Source organism: Fringilla coelebs (genome assembly GCF_963513975.1).
Source record: "Fringilla coelebs genome assembly, chromosome: 9".
NCBI classification, from domain to species: domain Eukaryota; kingdom Metazoa; phylum Chordata; class Aves; order Passeriformes; family Fringillidae; genus Fringilla; species Fringilla coelebs.
Window position 1 is genome coordinate 28,260,868 of NC_140067.1, and position 13,925 is coordinate 28,274,792.

Genomic DNA, 13,925 nt, shown 5'->3' on the forward strand with positions numbered 1-13,925 from the left:
TCAAAGAATCACTGGTTGGGCAGGAAAGGAAAAGACACGAGAACTGGGGGCCTCTTCCTCTGCAAGGAAAGCAAAATGGTTCTGCTCCTCTGTCTCCAAAAAAGGAGTCTGAAGGAGAGCAGAGGAAGGCTGCTGATCCACCAGGTAACCCTTCCTCACTCTGTGGTTGCTACTCCCACTACAGGTAGAGAAGGCTTGAAAAAAAGTCACCAAGTTGACAAACACTTCAGCCTGCTCCCATCTATAACCCCCAAACCTGTATCTAGTAGAATCCCTACTCCTATAAAAGAGAATTCATCTCTTCAGAGTTGGAGAAGAGGTGGAAAGAAGCTTTTTCTCTGCTTCTAGCAAAAGAAGACAGGTTTTTTAACTCAGCATAATTTCTTCAATTAAAAGGGAAGCAGGATATAAATTGAGGTGTAATACAGTAATACAACAATTTATTGACCAGTAAATCAGGAAAAAAGTGTAATTAGGCTACTGCAAAGGCAAGAGATTACTTTAGAACATCAGATTATCTGTCAAAATAGTACCATGTGGATCAAAAGGACAAGATCAACAACTGCTTGCCCTTCTCAGGGGAGATGAAGAGGCAGGACTTGTACAGATCCTTAAGGGAGACATATTTAAGACTACAGTTCTTGTCCCAGCCTACAGTACTTGGGTAACAGAAAAACCACCAAGAAGTGAATAATTTTACAAGAAATACATGGAGAATAAATAAAGTATTTGGAATTAAATCCTGTAAGGACAGTAAACTTTCTGGGATGGACAGAATTTGTTTTCTTTGTTCTTGAGCTCTGAACAAGAGTCTTACCCACTCAGCAATGAGAACAAGACAGGTTAATCTACTGAATGTGAGCTGAGATGCTGACAAAATCCTCTCTTCTCCATTCTCAGCTCTGCCTAGAAAGTCAGTGGCTACATGCACACAACTTCACAGTAAGCTCTACAGCAGTGCTGCAAACATTCTTTCTTTTCCTATAGCATAATTATTTTAAAATACTCAATATATTTGATCTCTTTTTCCATTCTAAAAAAAGCCAGACTTGCCACGAGTTTCCTGTGGAGGAGATGGTTAACACAGAATAGCACTCACTTGACAGCTTTAGGTTAGACACACACTGCTTGAACCCACAGCTCAACTCCAGTTACTAAAGGCAGGCTCGTGCAGATGGATGCAGCCAAAATGATCCAGGAATCACAGGGCACTCACTCAAATTTACTTTGGTTTAATGTCTACTATTCTAAGGTAAGGAAACTAGAGGAGTCCATTGCAAAGGCCTTCCTTAGTGTCTATAAATTAAGTAGATGGCCCATTCAAAAACTTTAAATGTATGACTTACTTTGCAGAAAAACAAACCTAACCTCCCTGTTAAGTAATACTGTAACTATTTCAGGCAAAGTTTTCCTTTTCCCACCCTCACCTCTTTTTTTTTGTTGTTTTTTAAAGATTTAATTAGAAAGTAACACGAAAATAATTTAATTATTTCACAACACAGCCTTTTCATAAACACACAATTATGTTCATTTCATGAGAATTTATCTTCACTGTGAAATCAATCGTCACAGTCTCCATTTACTCTACATTACCAAGTCACATTTGATTCCTGTCAGAGAACTGTTGACTTCTGCAGTAAATCAAAATGACAGATACTGTTAGTCTCCTTCTCCATCTACCCCCAGTCTCAGCTAACTCAAGATGGTTTTTCCTTCTATGCAATGAAATGAGTATTTTCCTGGTAACTATATTTCAGAGCTGGAAAGGTTTTCATAAATGGAAAAAATGCAGTGCATAATCCAGGAAACTATTGAAATGTACAGTATCAGAAACATATGGCTGGAGCAAATACCTATGCAGTGAGGGGCTGGGAATGAAAAAGAGAACAAGCTTATTAAAATTCTTCTCCTAAAGTGTTTTTGCTTGAAAATTAAAATAATTTAATTGAACATTAAGAAAGATTTCATAGTCAAGGGAAAACATGCTGCAGATTATGGGGGGAGGGAAAAAGAGATACAGAATAATCTCCGTGCTATCATGGAAGCTGGAACAGATGATTTTGCCTTTGTTCTTTAATGATCTACATCTTAAATAGAAAAATGGTTCCATAACCAGAACCCTCAGTGGGTAGACTTCGAAAGCTGATTTCTTTCTCAGTTGCTAAGGTTTTTTTAATTAAAAAGAGCAACCACTCCACCACCCCCCAAAAACAACAAAAAAAAAGCCAGCCAGAAACTAAGTTAATTTTTTAAATGATCTTTGAAAAGCAAGACATACTCACACACACAGAGATCAGAAACCAAGATTCAACAGATTACCACAAAGTAAAACAATAAGAATTCTTATTTCAATGTATTTTTATCAATTCCCTCTTTCAGTTTCCTTAAGAATGTGGGAGAGGGGACAGTCCCCAGCCAGATCACTCTACTCGAGAACCAATATTCCCATTTTTGCTGAATCTATGAATTCAGGATTCAGTGGAAAGTGATACTAATCTTGTTTTGATCAATTTGTGCCAGGAGGCAGATTTTTAGAAATATCAAAAATCAGCTGTTTTACAGTAACAGAGAAACTGCTGTTTTAATTAGAATTCAATAAATATTTCTTCAAAAACAATTCTGCCTCCCTTAAAGTTGCAAGACTGACTCCATGACCTGCCTCTCCCAAGGCAAAGGTATTTTGTGCTCTTACTGCTGTGCTGTCATGTCTTAACATGCCCATGTGATGTAAGGATGTTTTTAGACCAGCTTGCAGAGGCTGCAGGGCCTACTCAGAGCCCAAAGAGTCAGGGCTATTACAGACATGGCAAACATTTTAGACATCTGATTTTGAAATCCTTGATGTCTAGTATGGATGAAGATCGAGGGAAAATGTGAATGTACAGCTACATACCACCTAAATAAATCCCCAACTTGTCAATGGAAATGCTTCTCTTGGATTTTCAAAGCAGTTCAATGATTAATATTTATGATGATGATAATACTCAAAGCCATTAGTTGAACCAAAGGAGAAACAATGAGTTAAATTAACAAATTTCTCATGGAAGTAACCTAATATGTCCAGCTGCTATTAAGCCACCAGCACAAAGTTATCTTTCCTGATGGATTCACAGATATCTACAGCCAGAACCATCAGAATTACATTCATTTCTAGCATCCAGAGATCATTTCTGGTTTTAAGAACATGAAAAACTTTTCAAATCTTTTTTCTTTGCTCCAGAAACACAAGTGCTCAAGCATTTGAAATGTTATTCCCAGCCAGTATGTGTCTGACATGCTTTCAAAGGGCATCTCCTGGCAGACCTTGCAGGCTGGCTGAGGTGGCAGCAGACACAGGCAGAGCCTTCCTGGGCTGGTTCAGACTGAGCCTGACATTGTGGCCTCACATTCCTGGGGTCAGCAGAAGCCTGACAGCACAGAAATCCCGTGCTCTGCTTTTGCTTTGCAGGAGGGAGGGGCACTCCTTGCTTCTGAAATTCTGGCCACTATGTCTGGCCAGACTGGGAGCAAAGACAGCTGCCTCTGCAGAGAGCCACATCCAGCCCTCATCATCTTGAATATCTGAAGGTAATGCCAAGCTTTAGTGATGTGAGGGAGAATCAGGTGTGAAGGAATTTAGCAGGAGAGGGAAACAAGGATATCTACCCATGCTACGTTTCCCTGAAAAAAGCTTACAGAAATTGCCCCTTATCTGCTAAAATGCAATTCCCCTGAGACAGCTACAAATACAACTCTCCTCCTCAGTTAAAAAAAATAAAAATTACACATCACTTTTATGTCTTTTGTAACATTTGAAGAAACTGAGCTGGCTGTGCATCAGGAGTAGCTTCCATAGAGCATCCGCACCACTTGAAACAGAGAAGAGTCTGAGAGGAAAAGTGTGGGGCAAAAACAAAAAGGCAAGGATTTTATTAATTAAAGAAGTAGAGGAATCTAATTTTTCTCCATTCAGCAGTGTTTAAACCCAAACAAACAATCAAATGAGTCCCAAGATTAGTGACAGGCAAGATTTTCCACTGGAGAGAGTGAAAAGCAATGTCGCTTTTGTGATTTACACCAGTTGAATCTGGTCACAAGGTACAGAAGTCATGAATGTTTTGGTAAGCCTAGGTGACTGCCAAATAAAACAAAAATAGGATCAGGAGATGATTATTCAGCCATAAGGAAGGACTGGCTGACTCATCATGGAGCTGCTTCACCCCACGAGCGGCTCGGAGGACACCAACCTCTCATCCCACGGTTATGCAACAGCAAAGCAGCAGATAAATCAAGAATATCAAGACCTTGTGTACTCAACATGGTGGAAACAGCAAAAGTGCACTCACAGCTATTAAAATGCTCAGCTAGATACTATCTGATAGAAGTATCTGCAGAACAGCACATTTTCTTACCTCTGCTCTGTGTTAAACAATGCAAAGATGTGTTTGCTGGACATGAAGCTCTTTTCCACATCTCGCACTTTCAAGTTGTCCAAAGGCAGCATGTACTTCTTCTCTTTTTCCTAGAAAAAAAAAAGGATTAAAACAACAATGTGTGAGAAGAAGCCTGATGTCAGCAAGATCTGTTGAGTTGGTAATGACCTTGGAACATTTATTATCATAAGGAAATACCCAAATTTAAATGTCTGCTTATCTTTCATAGACCTACCTGCAAGAGAAATGAAACCTTAGTTTCAGTTCTGTTTTTCACAGACCCTTTTAAAACATTTCCTAATAAAAAAAAGTTCACCTCAAACATATAAACATTTACATTTGTTATTTTTCATTCCTCTGAATTCTAAAAAGGCAAGGGTCAGGCTTCACTAAAATAAAAGTGTCTGATTGAAAAAAAACCCCTTCTGTGTCTGCACAGCAATAGAAGTCACTGGTGACATAAGTTCATCGCTACTTTTTTGCTATTATTAATTATTTAAACTTGTCATTCAATAAACCCACACATAAACTTTCATTCTGTCAGTGAAAAATACAAAACCCATACAAATCAATCAAAATAATACCATGCACAAACAAAATCAGACTCTAATCTAACCAGCTTATTTCTGCAAATAGGAATGAGTTCTTCAGTCCTGCTGTAGCCAACTCCTTTGCAATTTCACCACAACTCTCATTGACAGCACAATCACTGGAATTTCACCTTTTCCAGGTTACTTCCTTCACTTCTAATTAAGAACTAGCAATACTCTCAAGATAATTTATTATGTCAGAACAAAAAAAAATCCCCAAGATTATTAGCTGCTTCCATTGTGTTAAACTTCTTTAAGTGATGGATAAAGTGAAGCTGACCTCTCCAGTTTGCTTTGCAAACACACCTGATGTGCAATAGAAGGATCCAAGGACAAGAGGCCATCCTCAAAGCTCTCCTTCTGGGCTTGCCCATCATAACAAGACTGCTCACAGGGTTATTAACACAGCACAGTTTAACAGCTTCTAAAAGCCATCAAGGTACTCTTAAGGCTGGTGCCACTATGGCAGCAATGGAGTGCAGAGAGCCTTTATGCCCTGGAATTCTTCCAGTGGATATTAATGGGGTTTTCATGACTTTGGCTACCCAATTCCCCTACAGAACTTCAATAAATCACCAGAGGTGGAGAGCTCACATTCCTTCACAGTCCCTTATCAGCCAGCTTGAAGCAAGGCTGACTGGTCTCTGCCCAGCCACCACCAGAGCCAGCTCTGAAGTCCAGCAGCACTGCACTTCCTGAAGTATTCTGGGCTGGGACATCACTCATGGGGGTTGGCTCAGGAAGAAATATGCATGGGACAACAGTTTATTGTATGCCAGGAAACAGGACAAAGGGACAAACCAGTCTAGGACTCAGTCTTCTCTGTGAGTGTTTCCCAGAATACACCAAGCAGCTCTCAGTGCACAGAGCTGGAAGATGTCCTGGCTGGGCTGAATGTGTGTTCTGTGAGGGCAGATGCAATTCATCTTGGCTGAACTTCAGCAGATTGCAAAACTCAGCTGGATGAGAAAGGCCCTAAGAGTGAAACTATAAAAATACCATGACATGGCCAACAGAGTCTTGCTTTCCTAGACAGCCTCCTAGCAGGCCTCAGGAGAGGAAAAAGCAGATTTCAAAAGCCCTTCTGGAAAAGCACAGTTTCTCTTGTTGTTGAATACAAAGGTTATCAAATTCTGTGTATTATATAAAAAGCATCTGATGGATTTTGAAACTGCCTCTATCTTAACCACCCTAGAAATTATCCCTCACCAAAGAAGATACACAGGTATATTCTTCACTCTCTCACCTAACATCTGCTCCCATGAAGGAGTCCAGTTCAGTGCCACTCTGTAGCTGTTTATCACAGCTCAGATCTAAATTCTGCTTCCAGGGAATCTGTATGGTCTGAAGCCTTGAGGCTCTCCCAGCAGGGACTGTATACTATCACCCACTCAGTGAGAATTACCAGTGAGACAAATAAAACTAAGCTATGTAAATTCATAATTTATCAATAAAAAAATAAATAATGGTAAACAACACTAAATGAAGATCTTATAAATATTATTATAGGCAAATTAGAAGTACCTATCCTCTAATACTGATTTGTATTGATATGATCTCTTTTGCTATTATAAATTTATGTCCTAACTAGGATAGTAAATAAAATTATTAGCATTTAGTATCACAATGTATTAGCTCTGATGCTATGACAAAGGGACACACACTTGAAAAGTATTGTAGCATATATTAAACCTTGTATCAAAAGCAAATATTGTCTTTTTCAGCCTTAAGTCGGACTGCAAGGCAATATAAGATACTTTTTATTATATTTCAAAAACTTAAGGCGGGTTATATATAAAAAAATCTTTTGGACAGAAATATTCCATTTGGGCAGATATATTCCATCATAGCTAAGGAAAAAACTCCAAGATAAGCTTAATTTTTTCTTTAAAACTTATCTTTCAGTATTACAGAATAGACTTATCATGATTTACTATTCAATTACTGAAAATTTAAGAAGTTTCTGATGAGGTGTTTCTTCTGACAGACACTATTTACTGACAAACCAAGCAACCACAGATGAATAAAAATAGAAACTGATGAAAAAACTATACCAAGAATCTGATTGTCTAAACAAAAATTCCACAAGAGGGAAAGTTATATAAATGTTTGATGCCAAACTGTGAGAAAGTGTTTCTTCTGCACCACCAGGAAAAAGGAAATGCCTACTGAAGGCTAAGAAGTGGTTGGTATTTATTTACATGGCCTCCTACCCACATGCTGAGACAGGGCAGTTTCCAAGAAAGGGAAATCACAGGGTGCCTGTGCTTGAGTCAGTCACACAGGAGAGATCAGAGCTAAATACTGCTTAATTCCAGGAGAAAGGTATTACTGTGATATTAAAGTGTGTCAGCAAAACTCATTGCAATTTTATTTTCCCTCCAAAGTGGGAGAGAATATACAGAAATAGAGAACAAGCTAATTCAACAGCAGATGGGCCCAACATTACAGCCTAAGCTCAATTAATATTATGTTGTGGTAGGGCTAAAAAAGCTGCAGCCAGGACTGTTTGTGCATGTTTCCCATCCTGAGAAGCTGACAGCATAAGAAACAGGGAATGCATGAAGCCTGGGAGGAATGGGGCTAGGCACACTTCGACGAGTGACTACATGCACATAACTGTGGGTCCAGTTTGTCCCCCTCAGCATTTGTTCTTTTTTATTTATAGATTTTTATTTTTATAAAGGGGCAGAGAACTTCAGCGTGACATGAGGGGAAAAACCAGCACATGCTGATCTCACGTAGAGACTTGGCCTCTCTTTTTCCAGAGTAGAGGAGAAGAAGGAAAAAGTGGGAGGTAGAATGGCCCATTCCTGTCCCTGTGACCTGAAAAAAATTCCCCATACTCCACCTTAGAAAAACAAACCAACCTGCTGGCCTGGGGAGGCCTTCCCGCCCTGGAGACAATGTTTCACCTCCTGTGGGCATAAGTAGCACTCACATCCTTAATGGACCAGTTCTGCTCTCTGACAGGCAAGGGAGCTGCCAGGAACTGACAGCATGATGTAAATATGCCATGTTACAACTGCCCCTTCCTTCTGTACTGTTTAAATGTACTAAAAATAAATACTGCTCGAGTCCAAAATGGCACAAGGGATACAAAAAATACAACAGCAGCTCCCCTTCCCCCAGCAGGGTCTCAGCCAGCACTTCCCGGCTAATGAACTCCACTGCATTTTCAGCCAGGGGTAGGACCTGCTTCAGAAAGCCTTCTGTGCTTTTGGAACTTTCAGGATCAGTCAAAACAGCAAAAGAAACCTTGGACACAACATCAGCAAAACGGATGATAAGAGGAACAGAACTCTCTTCCTTCAAAGATAGAGATCTTTAAATGATTTCAGCTTCTTCCAGTTACCAAAGGTGGTTCTTTGTCACTTCAGGCTGGCTAAGGTGAGGCAGCACGGGCTCTTTTCCACAAAGGAACAGAATTTGAGTTTATGCACACAATGCTCAGGTTCTGAAATGCAGGACTGAGCCAAGCCTTGGCCCAATTGCACTTTCAGCTGCATCAAGAGAATTGAGCTGGTTTGCTCACCACTTACCAATGCCTTATAGAACACCAGCTTTGACACGGAGGGTCATGACACCAACCAAAACCTGTCTGTGTGGGGACCCCAAGTTGAAAGAAATCAAGCTCCCAGCTGGAAGCACAGGCCACACTGGAAAGGTTGGAACAAAAGCTGGTTTACAGCCGGATTCATTCTCTGCATCAGCTGAGAGCACAAATCGCAGGAGGATTTACTGTGCGCTGAGAACAAATGTAGATATCCACAAAACTCCTCTGCCATTAGTATGAGGCATTAACAGGCATTAGGCATTGATTAGGCAAAAGAGTGAACTCCTCATAAACTGAGGAAGAACAGCTTTGAAATAAAGCTGGGGAAGAGCAGATAAAAAACTTAGCATTTCTGCCTCTGGACTAGGTTTCCAGACCCACACTGTACTGCTCTCTGGATTAGTTTCTGCACTCATACCCGGAGATAATACTTACCTGACTCAGGCATCGTGCTCAACCTTGTTTCTGCCAGAGCCAGGGATGGCAGGGCATCATTAAATATCTTGCAATCAGGGCTCTAAAACGTGTAGGTGGAACACCCAAGCCAAGCAATTACTTGGCAAAGCAGTTAAGCAGCAGAGGCAGAGAAGTGTCTCAAAGCAAAGCTATTGTACAGTACTGTACTGTTTTATATGGCCAGAGCAGTGCCCACATTCTACAGAGACACAAGAAGCAGTGGCTGGTGAACCTGCTGAGCCAGAGTGATCCTTATTGAAGAAAGGAGAAGAGAAATAATAAAAGTGTAAGGAACTGCTGGTGGTCTGTGCCTGTTTACTCCCAAAAAGGAAAGGCTCAGCCTTGTTTACACCTCGGAGCTCTGGCTGCCAGTGCCAACAGCCTACACTGTGGCATTTGATGAAAGTGAAAACCATTAAGATGCCTCATAGAAACCTTCATACTATTCAAATCAATAACCAAGAGTTTACCATATTCTGACTTTAAATATACCCAAGAGAATTTTCCTGTGTTTCTGTTTCAGTTTATATTTCCCTCTCAGTTGACAAAGCCACACAACATCTTCACAATGGTCCCTGCTTCACCACACTTGGCTTTAAAGCATACTTTGAAAAATGAAGCATGAGCTCCTCAGACACTACTGCAACATTCTGAAGAAAAATGAAGCAAGTTATTTTATTACAGACTACTTAGCAGTGTGGCATTCAGGCCTGAGCATGCTCCTGGGTACAGATGTAGAAAACATAATTCTAACACATCTATAAAATGAAGAAGGAGCTGCTTTACCAGAAAAACAATGCATACCTAAATATTCTAACATTTTTATGAAAAGCACTGCAAAAGAATACTTAATAAGTTGCAGATGAGAACATGTTTCTTCCATTTATGCACCTCTCCCCTCCAGTCTTCCAGAGTCAACTCCAAATTGAAAATCTCATGACAAAAATGTGACAACGGCCCAGGCTGATAAGCTGGGCTGTTATCAGAACAGAGCACAAATACCAAATCTTCTATTCCTTCAGTCTTACAAGTCTTTATCTTTTGCCATGCTCAAAATATTGAGTTTCTTATATAAATCAAAACTGAAAATGCCAAACCTGAAACCATAGCTGAAAGAAAGATCTCGTGATAAAACCAAGCTATTTCAGGTTTCAGTTATAATCTTTCTATATTTTGCATTTGTACTACTTTTTTTTCAGGCAATTATGCATACTTCTGGCACTAGCATTTTTTTTCCAATCTTTCAGTATCACAACATATTATTAAAAAAATTTAAGAGCCTTGTTATATCTCTGCTGTTCCTTCAGAATTCAGCTATGGGACTAAACCTGATGCTAAATCAGTCCTTAATCTGCCTTTTTGTTAATTTTACAGAATGTCACTCACTTCCCACAGTGGTTTTCTCTTGTAAGACCCAGCATTATATTTGTTTCTGCACCTTTTTTTGCCCAATTTTTTTCAGGAATAGCAAAATGAGATTTCACAACTCTACATTCAAAACACTTCAACAAGAAATGGCCACTGCTGGTTCTTCCTTGAAAGCAGTTTTCTATCCTGCCACATTTCAAGACTTCCCAGAAGGACATCAGGATAGGCTGTCTCTGCATCTCTATTTTGCAGGACAGGTTTCCAGGGAGCTGAAGCTGCAGTTTGAATTCCTACAGCACACCCCAGAGCAGAAGCTCCCAACCCCCCCTGCTCAGAGCTAGGCAGCCCCAGATTCCTCCTTCTCCTTGCCTGGAAGAGAGGATGGGCACAGAATCCTTGGGGAGAGCTGTGCTGAGCAGCTAAGCTGGCCTTGAAGTGGGAGCTGACAAACCTGCTGTACCTGCCTAATTCCATGGGGCTACTGCCTGCACATCTTTCCCCTCAGTAATGAGGGGGGGCTGTCTAGGCAACCCATTGCAGAGTCTGAATGGCTGTATTAAATAAAGAAATCATTTTTTAAAAAAGGAAATCTAGTAATTCCACTGGTACTCCCCCCTGCCTTTACAGAATCAGTGCACCAAATGCAAGGGCAATAGTTTCTGGAATATATAACAAATTCAATATTAAGTTTGCCCCTCTCCAAAAGAGGTGTTTATTATCACAAGTGAAGGGCTGGTCTTTCACTGCTCTGTGCTGTCAGTAAAAGGATCAATCTCAGAAAGGGCCTGATGAAGAGGAAATCTCTGTTTAGCTCCTATTAGTTAGGATCTTGAAAGGTCATTTTGAATTTGGGAAATCTTGCCTGGGAAAGAAGCCAGCAATTCCTCTGAACTGAAGTGATGTTGGCATTTAAAACTGAGAGAAAGTCCTGACTGATGAGCCAGTGACAGTCTGGAAAAATTCTGCTGGATGCGCCAGGCGGCTGCTCCAAAGGTAGAGGGGGATAAATGTATCCTCTGACCTTTCTATCCCTTGCTAGGAAGCCTGCTTAGGACAGCTTGTTTTTCTCTGCTGGTGCTCAAGTTGTTGTTTTTCACTCCTCACCTCTGCAGACCATCCAACAACCACAGTGGTTTGAGGGAGCAGCAGTGCAGGATGAAGGAGCAGCATGTCTGTGCTGGCACAGAGGGACAGTGACACACCAGGGTCTGTGAGATCAGGCTTCTCAGCTGGCAATCTGCATTAACTATTTTCATTATCACACACAAATGTGTGTGTGTATAAAAATATATATGGTCGTGGGATTTTTTTCTTTTTTTTAATTTACAGAAAAAATGTAAACCTTGAAACCTCTTCTCTTTGAATTGAAGTGCAGCTCAGATTTCAGTCTTGGAAAGGTGATGGTCTGGGTGAATGAACCTCTCTAGTTCTAATGATCCCATGCATTAGGAATACTAAGATAATATGGAAAAAAATCCCAGGAAGTTGCACTGTATTTTCAGCTTCCTCAATGCTCTTAACTTGAAGAGAGAAAGAGAATCTTTTATTTATAAGCCTCCTGAAATTCCTTGGTAAGCATGTGAAGAAGATGCACCTTTGATACAGTACCTTTTTGTCTGCTGGAAAGGCATTTCCTAAAACTCCTCCTGCTTTTTATCTATTTCAGCTTCTCTAAAGTGAACCCTAGAAAAGCTCAAACTCAGAAAGCCACAGACACCCTTCCCTGGGTACCAACTGAAGTATCTCCAGAGACCTGACATCCTTTGTGTATGCAGAAAAAAAGATCTTTCCTGCAAGATGTAAAATGATAAATCTACAATTACATAATTCTGAGGTGATGCATCTGTCTCTGCAGGACTCCTAAACATGCAACATAACGCACACACACAAATTAGCTCATGGCACTTATGCTGCTCTACTTGCTTGTTATCATTAAAAGCTTTCAGACAGCAATCAATTTCACTGCGGTGGAGATTACTGCAAAATGCATTAAGAAGTTCACGCCTGTGGCAATGGTCATTGAAAATATTTTGGAAAGCATCCCAGAAGTATAAGACTTTTTCCAGACATCCGAGAGAAACTCTGCTGTGACAGAGCTTCTGGTGTCAAGACTTCTCCCTCAGCACCCCTCCTCTTTAGTTGGTTTTTTTTTTAATAGCAGCACTTTTTGAAAGGTACATTTCAGCTTTTTCCTTTTTTTCTTTTTCTCTTTTTTTTAAAATCAAGCCAAGATACTTGGGTCATGGAAAACATTAACTTCTGAGACAACTGTCTGAAGCTATCTCCTTCCTTGCTCCACATCATATGTATAAATATACTCTAGCTTATCAATTTTGTCAAAGAAAAACTGTTGAATTTATCACATGAGTGATAAAAATCACCTGACTACTCTATCTCAACAACATATTTGTTTGTTTGGGTTTTTTTGGTAAACTAAGTAGCCCTGGGGATGTTCCTATAACTAATAAACATAGAAAACTGAGAACATCATAACCACCAAGCACAACTTCTACTTCACATCAAAAACTACCTTCAAGTGCTAAGTTAAATAATGCCATCAAATCTTCAAGGGAAGGTTTTGAGATGTGCCCCAGAATTCGACAAAAAGATATCCTAAAATAATTACAGCGATGTGCAGCAAAACCTGCAGCTTTCTGTCCTTGGAAACCAATATTAGATTGAAATCTCCTTAGAAATATTCATCAGGAATGTTCCCATGAAGCTGTCCCAGACTGAAGCACTCCTGAAGCTCAGAGCCAAAGCTGCTCCTCCAACTGACCTTAAGTTTCCCCTGTTCTCAAACCCTCCTCAGCCAAAGGCCACATCTGAATGTCCATCACCTGTCCCAGTAAGTACTGGAATGTGAGTGGGGGTTGACTCAAAAAAGGAACCTGACAAACAGGGGCACGGGAATGTGGAAAAAAAGGTTAGTAGAACATCCAAGAAATTTTTCAAAAGATCCAGTGTCAAGGTCCTCTGGTTCAACTTCAGTCCATTTCCTCTTGAGTTGCTGGTTGTCTGGGAGAAGAGACTGACCTATCTGCTACAGCCTCCTTTCACACAGTTACAGAGAGCAATAAGGTCACCTCTGAGCCTCCTTTTCTGGGGGCTGAGCCACCCCAGATCCTCAGCCTCTTCTCATATGTCTTGTGCTCCTTCACCAGCTTTGTTGTCCTTCTCTGGACTGGCTCCATCAAAGTTACTATCATCAAAATGTGACTGCAAGGTGCCAGGCAGTGCTGGTCTCCTCCTGCTCCCTACCACCAGGAGTGTGTGCAGAGGGAAGTGTGTGTAGGAGAGATGCCAAGTATGATGGTTGTCAAGATGCAGATGCTGCAGATTAAATGCAAATGTCCGGTGTTGCTCCTTCCTGATAACTGTATGTTAGTTTGTCACAGGCAGAAGTGTGCTCCGTGAAGGACACTGGACACATTGCAAATCATTTTGATTGTGGTGATCAGCTGTTCCCTTGCAGCATAATACAGAAAACAGAGGGCCTGTTGCAGCATCACCCCAAGGTATGTCAACCCTACAGCACACCTT

At 40.6% G+C, this 13,925-nt stretch overlaps 1 protein-coding gene across 1 annotated transcript in view; it reads right to left on the bottom strand.

Annotated features, from left to right (window-relative positions):
* DNM3 (dynamin 3) overlaps positions 1 to 13,925 on the bottom strand; it is a gene marked incomplete at its 5' end in the record, with an annotated part of 166,970 nt that overhangs the window by 58,561 nt on the left and 94,484 nt on the right. Inside the window, one exon of the mRNA XM_084211335.1 lies at positions 4,392 to 4,501. Coding sequence (XP_084067461.1) covers positions 4,392 to 4,501 — 110 coding nt within the window. The remainder of the gene's footprint in view (positions 1 to 4,391; positions 4,502 to 13,925) is intronic.